The sequence below is a fragment of the Durio zibethinus genome, chromosome 4 (assembly GCF_047325235.1).
Source record: "Durio zibethinus cultivar Kanyao isolate XHJ-2024 chromosome 4, ASM4732523v1, whole genome shotgun sequence".
NCBI classification, from domain to species: domain Eukaryota; kingdom Viridiplantae; phylum Streptophyta; class Magnoliopsida; order Malvales; family Malvaceae; genus Durio; species Durio zibethinus.
The window spans coordinates 260594-271281 of record NC_143165.1 but is presented as its reverse complement, the minus strand read 5'-3'; the positions used below and the strand labels follow the sequence as shown (position 1 = coordinate 271281).

The 10688-nt window shown below is 34.9% G+C and overlaps 1 protein-coding gene across 1 annotated transcript; it reads left to right on the top strand.

The window, feature by feature from the left end:
* Window positions 1-255: 255 nt before the first annotated feature.
* On the top strand, window positions 256-9410 carry LOC111289091 (putative LRR receptor-like serine/threonine-protein kinase At5g37450). The gene is made up of 20 exons (XM_022879957.2): window positions 256-468; window positions 620-764; window positions 1264-1335; window positions 1493-1564; window positions 2224-2367; window positions 2465-2536; window positions 2671-2742; window positions 3238-3312; window positions 3563-3631; window positions 3893-3961; window positions 4126-4197; window positions 4360-4446; window positions 4636-4704; window positions 4830-5350; window positions 6218-6376; window positions 6495-6778; window positions 7288-7339; window positions 7744-7991; window positions 8312-8446; window positions 8832-9410. The coding sequence occupies exons 1-20, from the start codon at window positions 378-380 to the stop codon at window positions 9180-9182; spliced, it is 2859 nt and encodes a 952-aa protein (XP_022735692.2). The 5' UTR covers window positions 256-377; the 3' UTR covers window positions 9183-9410.
* The last annotated feature ends 1278 nt before the right edge of the window (window positions 9411-10688 follow it).

Sequence of the window (10688 nt, the reverse complement as noted above, 5' to 3'; positions counted from 1 at the left end):
TATGAAGATATATACATACATATATATATATATAATTCTGACTTAGTTCTTTCAGCTTTTCCCTAACATTTTTACTTGTTAATGCTCTTATTTGCATTAATACTATCTTGTTTGTGCTTCCTATAAAGAATAAAGAGAAATGGAAAGAATGGCATGCGTTTCACACTTTTTATTTTGTTAATTAAGAAGTGTAAAGTTTGTTTCGTTCCTTTTTTTTTAAATAATTATTGCATAAATATAATGTATGTGTCTTTGAGAATTGTTTTATGAAGTAATTTATTGCAATCCTTTTTCTTCATATAGATTTTAATGAACTGTTCATTAATATATTTGCACTGACATAAGAAAGTTTTGTGTTGAACATTTATGTTTGACAGATGGCAAAGTTAATACTAAGTATTGTCCTTGTTATTGTTTCATGCTGCTTTGCTCTTCTTGCTTCAGGACAGCTTACTTATCCATCGGAAGGTTGATTTCGTTTTCGGTTTACATTCTTTATTTGGGCTCATATTTTGTTAGTTCATAAGTCAAGAAAATGATAAATTCTAGAGACTATTTAGTGTTTTATCATGTTGAATTGTTAATCATTTTTTAAATGATCGTTTGTGTGGAACTACAGTTGACGCACTGAATGGCATTTGGCGTAAACTCCAAGATCCAATGAAAAACCTCAGAAACTGGACAAAAAATGATCCATGTGTATCAAACTGGACTGGAGTAATCTGCGCAAATCAAGATGATGGTTATTTGCATGTTCAAGAATTGTATGCTGATTATTCTGATTTTTTTTATCTTAACTTTCGTTATTATAATTTCATCTTTGAAATGTTTATTTACATTATCAGACTTATGATTGTTTTGCAATATCCTTATCAACAGTGCATTTAATTGAGAGTGAAGGCATCTATCCTTGATATGAAGCAACAACTTTTATTTTGGGAACTAATAATCTCAGCACCAAATGATTTCTCAGATCTTGCATTTTTTATTTTTCTCCTCTCACTTTGTCACTTTCATGATTTTCTCCATCTTAAGAGCCGAGTTGTTAGATGGACATGCACCTCAAGTGGTTAAGGTGATGGATCCACATAGCCCATTCCTTTAAACAAAAGAAGAATAGGAGAGTGATATAATTTGACTTCACTAGTGGCCTTTAAGACAATAATCCATAACATTAGTGAAATGTTAGACTCAAGATGGTCTGCTTTACTTACACATCAGGGTAATGTTTACTGTTTTTGCCTGGTTTCTGCTGTGATGCAGGCGGATGCTAAATTTGAATCTTTCTGGAAATCTTGCTCCTGAAATTGCCCAGCTATCTAATTTGACTATATTGTAAGTGGTATCAGATCAACATTCAACACTATATTGTAAGTTTTGGGTTGATCTTGCTGGAGATATTAAGTCTTCATCCATGTCTGTCGTTGAGCTATTGTCAAATTCTTGCGTCATCATCAATAACTTATTACTTCTGTTCCTTCATTTTGGGCAGGAATTTTATGTGGAACAATATTACTGGCAGTATACCAAAGGAGATAGGCAATATAAAATCATTGCAATTTCTGTAAGTAATTCTTATTCAGAAACTAACAAAAGGAATTATTTTTCCTATCAAAGACTTGATCCGTGGTGGGTCTTCCTTGCTGATGGCTGTGACAAATCTCTAGCTTTCTGTTGTTTTATAGTTTGGAAAGAAATTTTTTGCTTAGCAAGACAAAGTGCTTTCTTCACTGGCAAATGTGTAAAGGCAGTTTTAATATGTTAGTGATTCCAGATATTTCTTTTTGCAGATAAGATGCAAATAAAATGATGATATATAATCAATTAATGGCTAGTAGAATTTATAAAGTTTATAACTCAAAGCACATAATAACACTGTGGGACATACTAATGAAGAACAGAACTTTCAAAAACTAGTTGGCATTTTTCTTCATTAAGTATCAGCATTCTTCTGTAAGTTTAATACTACTAGGTGAGCATTGTCTCCTATTTTTAAATTCTCTAAATTTTTATTTTGTGCGAGTAAGTTCAGATGTGATTCTGTGAATTCATCCGTCATCTGATTGGGGATAGATATTAGTACATGATCACGAGGAAATGGTTCTTGATATGCTTCCGTCTTTTGTTTTATTTTTCTTTCCAGAGAATAGAGCAAGATATTTCTTGTTAAAAATGTTACAAATTTTCATTGCAGAAAGCTTACAAGACTACTCATGGTTGCAGGCTTTTAAGTGGAAATCAGTTTTCTGGATCTTTAGCAGACGAGCTTGGTTATCTGCCTAAGTTAGTAATGTTTCAGGTAGATTTGAATCAGATATCAGGATCACTGCCCAAATCTTTTGCAAATCTGGTTAGCTGCAGGCACTTGTGAGTAAATAATACTTAAATTAAATGCTTTTATATTAGGAAGTAATTGCATTAATAATCTTTTTTCTTTTTTTTTTATGCATTTTGTTGACTACAGTCACATGAACAACAACTCAATTAGTGGTCAGATTCCACCAGAGCTCTACACCATGCCTCATCTTATGCACTTGTAAGCTCAGTAATAATCACTGGCTCTGCGCACGTTATTTTTAACAGAATAACATCAGAGACTCCTCTATTATATTCTTGTGTTTGTCACTAATTCTGGGCACTTATAGTCATCTTATATCCATGGATTTGCAGCCTGTTGGACAATAATAATTTATCAGGGTATCTACCACCACAATTTTCACAGATGCCAAACTTGAAAATACTGTATGTGAAAGCTTTTCCTTCCTTATGTTTAACGTATTATTTCTCTTTTACTAGTGTACAAAAAGTATCATGGTTTTGAGTGCTAATCCCAGACCAATTACTTCTGTACCTTGCTGCTATTGAATGAAGCATATCAGCGACTTAGTTCAAAGTTAACTAATATCATGTAAATGCAAAGTGCGTAAAGAATCACATATTTTTGTTTGTTGCGAGAAGAAATCAAGTACTATTGCTATGTCCATCCTTTATGCCTTTGATACTTAAAGAACAAACTAAATGCATTTGATGCAATGAAGCATCGTTCATTTTCTTACAAAATGAATGAACCTGTGAAATTTTACTAATCATTAGTTGTAGGCTTAATTAAACAGCTTCATCATTTGGAGGGAGACTCTTTCCTAAAGTTGTTCCATCTTCACGCTGTCTATTGAAACAAATATTGTTTCCTTGTATGGAATTATCTAATTCTTATTCTAATATTTCCTTTTATTGCAGCCAACTTGATAATAACAATTTTGGTGGAACAGAGATTCCTCCTTCTTACGGCAACATGCCCATGCTGGTGAAACTGTCAGCCTCTGTTTCTCCCTCTCTATTAACTTTCAGTTTATTCATGGGTTACTTTCCTCTCAAGATATACCTTCAAACATGCTGTTCAGATAGGGGAAAAAGGATATCAAGAATAGTAAAATGTCAAGCGTTGTAGCATGGGCTTTCATAGTCTTATGTCTTCACCATTCTTTCAGTTCCGGTTTTTAAATTTATAATGTTCCCCAAACTGCTAAATTTGTGCATAATTTTATTCCATTCATCTCAACAGAAGTCTTAGGAACTGCAGTTTGCAAGGAGCTATTCCTGATTTCAGTAGTATTGCAACATTTCGTTATCTGTAAGTCATTGGGCATTTTTAAGAGTGTTCTATAATTGGTTCTTTGAGTCACATGTCTGCTTGAGTGTTGATATTTTTACCAGTTCCTCTGGTCTATCGTTGATATCAAGCTAGTCATAAAGAGATATTGCGATTTTGTACATTTGACATTTGACACTGATGTTGTTCTGTATGCATGATGATTTAAACAATTTAACCAAGTTTTCGCAGATTACCAAATTTAAGTATATCTCACTTCTTTGTGCTGTTTCATAATTGCAGTGATCTGAGCCATAACCAACTTACTGGAGGGATCCCAATGAATAGGCTTTCTGATAACATCACAACTATGTAAGGGTTGTTGATGTACAGTCACTAAAACTCAGTTCTCTCTCACCTTCTCTGACACACGCACACACAAACGAATTTTAGCTGCTGTAACCATTATATGAATTTTCTTTTTCGTTGATATGATAAAATGGGTCATCATTGTTTCTGTTCTTTGAATGGGGCAGTGATCTATCTTATAATTTGCTGAACGGATCCATACCTTCAAACTTTTCAGGCCTTTCTCATCTTCAGAAATTGTAAGAATTAATCTTCTTTTGTACTGCCAATTTCCTTTACATGAATTTCATATTGCATGTTTCAGCAATATTGATTGAATTATTTTCCTGCGGACTATCTTACACAAATAGAATGATAGCATGAAGAACAGACTAATTAATGAGGCTTGCCTTTTGTTGCAGGTCACTGGAAAACAATTCGTTGAGTGGAGATGTTCCCTTCACTATTTGGCGAAATGTAAATTTTACTGCTAAAGCAAGACTTATCATGTAAGTCATTAGGGGAGAAAGCTATCATTTTGAGCTGCATTTATTGCAAAAAGTTACTTAAAGAAATACGAAAGTAGGATATTCTTGAGAGATCTATGATATCTGTTCTGCTATTGAGATTAACTACGTCCTGCGCTGTGGATGAACTGCTTGACTTGCCTGGTCCCTGTGCACATGCTTTACTTGCAGAGATTTCCAGAACAATTCGCTTTCAAATATTTCAGGCAGTATAGATCCTCCTTCAAATGTTACAATTAGGTGAGCCTTGTTTCATTTTTTTTTCTTTTATTTTTCTGTACATGTAAATGTATGTAATATATTTATTTAACATGACAGTTGCAAACACTTGGATAATCTCTAATTAGTGCTTCCTGGATACTTAGGCTTCAGGGCAATCCTGTGTGTACCTTTGCAAATCAACTAAACTTAGTCCAATTCTGTCGAATTGCTCTTGGAAATGATGAGTTTGTACCTGCAACTGGAAGCTCAACTAACTCTACTGACAGCTGCCCACATCAATCTTGTCCTGTCAGTGAAAAATATGAATATGTCCTAGAATCTCCTTATCCCTGCTTCTGTGCTGCACCTTTAGGAGTCACGTTACGTTTAAGAAGTCCTACCATATCAGATTTTCCTCCATATATTTATCCATACAGGGTGTTCATTACGCACAGTCTCGGCTTGGATCTTTATCAACTTCATGTGGAATCATTTATATGGCAAACGGGTCCTAGGCTACTGCTGTATTTAAAATTTTTCCCTCAATATAGCAACAACACTTATAAATTCAATGATAGTGAGGTCCACAGGATCGAAGACATGATTGCTACATTTTCAATTCCTTCGAATGACACCTTTGGTCCATATGAGCTGCTCGGCTTTACACCCGGACTTTACTCAAGTGGTATCTCTACATTACTGTATCATTCTTTTCTTGTTCCTCTTTTTTTTTTTCTTTTCTTTTAATCATGCATCTAATTTTTCCTTGACAAATTTACAGCTCAATTTCATTTTTCTTTTTCACGATTATCATAAATGACTCCTTTTTTTTTCCTTTTTTTTTCTTTAAACAAAAACATCTCATCAAACCAGTTTTTTTACTTGCTGTTAAAGAAAAAAAATGAGAAACAGAAAACAAGAAGCATAACTGATGATCTTAACTGTCAAAAAACACTTTTCACTTATTAATGCAGTTAATCATCATGTATTGCTAATCCTGTATGTCGTTTATCATGGTCACAGATAGCACAGTACTCTATATAACAGGACAAAATTTTTGCCCTAAGTATCGGCTAAGAAAGTTGTAGTCTTTTATAAGAGGGTTTGCATGTTATTTACTTTTTCCTATAAATTATACCATGAGAAGAAGGATAATCGTATCACGGTTTTATCATTACCTACTCATCAGTACAGTCCCTGTAATTTTTTGCTTTTTCTATTTTTGGAAAGATACAAATATAAATTTCCCTTGATCAGCAAGAACAACTTGGGCTAGAGTAAAAATCATGAGTAGAAAAGAAAAAGGAAAACAGAAATTAGAAAATGAAGTCAGATGCCTTTACAACTTTCAACGAACATTACGCATGTTAATTACAATTGATACTCTAATTTTAGGCATGTGCATAAATCCTTTTGTCTTTTGTTCTTCACTTCCCATTGCTAACCCTCTTGTTAATATATATATATATATAGTAGATTGTGTGTTGGACGGGGTGCTCCAGTAGTTTTCAAGTACACTTATTTTCTTTAGCTTAATATTGTTGTTTTGCAGTTTATCTCCAGCCCTCGAAATCAGGAATAAGTAAAGGTGCCCTAATCGGAATAATCTTAGGGGCCATGTCCCTTGCAGGTGCAATATCCTCGGCAATTACGATCCTCTTCTATATAAGGAGCACCAAATCCGGGCATGACATATCAAAAAAACAGTCGAGTAAGTCCACATATAATTTCTCAATTACCTGGCTATTATCTCTTTCTTGTCATATATAAAGGCAATGATCATTGTCTAATTTATCCTCCCCCTTGTTCCTGTTTCATCCCCATTGCAGTTGCAAAAATTCCGATCAGAACTGATAGTGTTAAGGACTTCAGCTTTGAAGAACTTGAAGCAGCTACAAGTGGTTTCAACAATACTACTCAAGTTGGTCAAGGAGGTTACGGAAAGGTTTACAGAGGCATTCTGGCTAATGGAGCAGTAGTGGCAATTAAGCGTGCCCAACAAGGATCTTTGCAGGGTCAGATAGAGTTTATAACTGAAATAGAACTGTTGTCGCGAGTGCATCATCGGAACCTAGTTTCTTTGGTTGGATATTGTATCGAACAAGGCGAGCAGGTGCAGTCATGGCTGTCCCTTCCATTTCTACGAAAAGCATGATATAAACAAACTAATATAACTGAATACAAGGGAAACAAAAGTTGAATAAGATAAGGAAAAAAACCATCTGTCAATGAAATCATGAAAAGAGCCCATATTTTAATTCCTAAATGATTCCATCACAAAAAAAAAAAAAAAATGGAAATACCTATTCCATGGAATTTCACTTGAGCTATCATCAATATCTTTTATCTCATAATTTAGATTCTTGGTGCAGACTTGCTTAAATGCCATGGATAAATCTTTCATATTAAATTTCAAAGTTGCAATAAAATTTGGATATTTCGTTCGGATCCTTTTAATGCTCATTGGATCATATTGGCTGATTATTCACGTGTTAGATATACTGAATTTATTGCCCCTTTGTATGAAAAAGGATAACAATTCAGCTTAAGTCAGATTCATCTACAACAATACCTGATATCTGCATAAAAAAAAGGGCTAACGTTTGGCTTTCTTCTTCTCAGATGTTAGTATATGAGTTTATGCCCAATGGTTCTCTCCGTGATCTTCTCTCAGGTAAATTTCTTGTAAGCTTTCTGATGTTGAGAGCACAGTTGTGCTTATCAAGTTGTGTGGATGCACATGGTTTGACTAATGCTTTTTTTTGGATCAGCAGTGTAAATTTAACAGGATACAAACTTTTATCCCACGAGAGGTTTTTACGTTTTAGTATGAAACTACAAGCTATATATAGCAATACCTTTCTTTTGCCAAAACTGTATAGGTGGTTTCTTTCAAATATACAGTTTCTGAAATTCCTAACCGTTTTCCTAATTGCATAAGCTGTTTGACTTCATCTCGACATTTGTCTGGTTCCTTCAAGCTGAAAATCTACCAATATTATCTTCCACTTCAATGATTTTAACTGTTGCTGTATGTTGTTGCAAAATTTCACATTGTTTTATGGGAGGAAACCACAGATAGATGCAGGCATACCTTGAGTTTCCCCATGCGGTTGCGCATTGCATTGGGTTCAGCCAAAGGCATCCTCTACCTACATACTGAAGCTGACCCGCCAATAATTCATCGGGATATCAAGGCAAACAACATATTGTTGGACTTCAAGTTTACTCCTAAAGTTTCTGATTTTGGAATCTCAAGGCTTGCACCAGTACCAGATGCTGAAGGAGCTTCTGCTCATGTATCCACAGTTGTGAAAGGCACACCAGTAAGAACTTTGTGATTATATCACATTTCCCACAGGCAAACTAGCATAACTTAGTTCTACACCATGTAACACCAGGGATTTAATTTTCACCCAATACCAGAAACCTTGGACTTTAATCTTCCCAATCTCTGAGTGACCTGGAACTCATACATTGGCTTGAGCAGCAGTTAAAAATATATTTTCTGCACCTAATTTTTGAGAAATGGTACAACCGTCAGTTGAAGCATGAATTCTTGCTTGCAGTCAGATATTTATGCTGCTTTGTTGGCTAAATATTTCGATTTGTCATGAAGTTTACTTCCATTTTGTTTTCTGTATAGGGTTATCTGGATCCTGAATATTTGTTGACTCACAAGTTGACAGAGAAAAGTGATGTCTATAGTCTTGGAATAGTGTTTCTGGAACTTTTGACAGGGATGCTGCCTATCTCTCATGGCAGAAACATTGTCCGAGAGGTAATAATTATTATTCCACTACAAGCACTTTAGTCAGTTTTGCTGAAAGATTTTTCTCTAAAAGAAAAAAAAACAGTTATCTTTAAGTTTTATCATGTCTGTAATAATTATACCTGATTGATTTTGGTGATGGAGTTTGTATCAATTTCAGGTGAAACATATTTTTCCTTGTCTGATTCTTTCTCCAAATTCATTTCAATATTCTTAATAAAAAAAATAGTTAGAAACACTGTGATGATATTATAGTTTACAACTTTGCATTCTAAATCGAAAATCTTCTCTGGATTTTTTGCTGAATCATTGTTAAATAAGCATATTCAGGCAAGCAACTGGAAATCTAGAACTCTTCTCTTTTTATGAAATCATAAGTAAACGTGTACGACAGGTTTATGGAGCTTGTCAATCAGGATTGATGTTTTCCATCATAGACCGGAGCATGGGTTCATACTCTTCTGAAAGCATCAAGAAATTTATGGCACTGGCCCTGAAGTGTTGCGAGGATGATCCCAAGGAACGACCGACAATGTTGGAAGTTGTGAGAGAGTTAGAGAACTTATGTTCACTGCTTCCAGAGTCCGATATGATTCCAACAGAGTCAGATGCGTCCATTTCCGGAGTGTCAGGGGTTGGCTCATCGCAGCTCTACTCGGGAAGGAATTCCCCTTACCCAATGAACACTGAAATCTTAGGAAGTGAACTTGTTAGTGGTGTAATCCCCACCATCAAGCCTCGCTGATGCCAGCTGCCTTATTTACTCAATGTTGGAATCGAACGTGCTCTTATCAGTTCGTCATGTTGAATATTTGGAAAACAAATGTAATTAGGCTGCTCAGTCACTGTATATGGCTTGGATTTTACATGAAAAATGGAAAACAAATAACTATGTATGTAAATACTAAATTTCTGCATTTTCTCTGGAAAATGTTAGAATATCATCACTAATAAAGAAGATAGCATTTCAGATTTTTTTTTTTTTTGAATGACTTTGAACTTAATTATCTCATAACAATTTCACATGCTTAGTAGTAATCTTAGACACTATTTAAAAGGGGAGAAGAACATTCTACAATTTCTTGATGAAATGAATATCCAGGACAGGTCTAATGGTAATATCATCCCAATGTTGAATGATCCTTTCCTTTGATAATGATAATCATAATAACCTCGAGAAGTGGTACACAAAACAGAATCTTTTCCTTGACTTAGCGTACAAAATCACACGGCTCGATGCTTTCACTTGTTTCCTGACAAATTCTCACCAAACTCTGCATGTAATTGTTGTGTTATTAAGATGAGGACTGGAGGAGCAGATAGAGGAAAGCAAAGTTTCGGCTTTATTTTTTTGCCTTTAGGAAAACAAAACAGGGCATCCAGGGGATCATATGTTTTTTGATTATGTAGGATCAATAGAAGAAACGAGTGCTGGGTTGCTGAGTTGAATTGGGTAGAGAAAAAGATGAAGGGGAGAGCTTTGATATCAATCATCTCGCACATAGCATGGAATGCTTTCATATACTTGATATGGAGAGAAAGGAATCAAAGGATGTTCAAACAAGTGGAAGAGGCACCAGTGCAAGTGAAGGAGAGAATAAAGGCAGTAGTCAAGAATAGACTGTATGGACTGACTCAGATTGAAGGAGATTCAGTTAACAAGCAACTATGTAATGCTTGCAATTTAAATGTGAAATTCTAAAATAGGCTGTTAAACAATTCTTTTGAAAAGACAGAAGATTAGTTTTACTGTAGCAGAATTCTGCTAGCTCAGCTTATCCAAAACAAAGAAAGAAAACAAAACAGGGCAAATAATAAATAAATCATGATGTAAATTGTGTAAATGATTGCTGAAATGTAGATGAACAAACCATGACGGCTATAGCTTTGGTAGCAAAAAGTCATCTCGATCTGCTTCCTTCCTTCCTTCCAACTTAGCTACTATTAATCAAGAGATAAAAATTTCATTGTTTACTTTATGTTTTTTGTTTCTGCAAAACTTAACTCTGAGTGTTTGATGATTAGTGGAACTTGGCAGGTGATGATGAATGATGATGCGGAGGGAGAGTGGGTGAATGCATATTGGCATTCTGCTACTGGTGTTGTCTGAGTCCCCATATCTACTTGCAATATTGCTGCCGCTCTACTTTTCAGCATTTTCCATTTTAGTGATTATCAAAAAAGTTGGCAAACGTCACTAACTGCTATCTGTAAATTGATGCAGTGCGGTCAGCTACTAAATATGAATCTC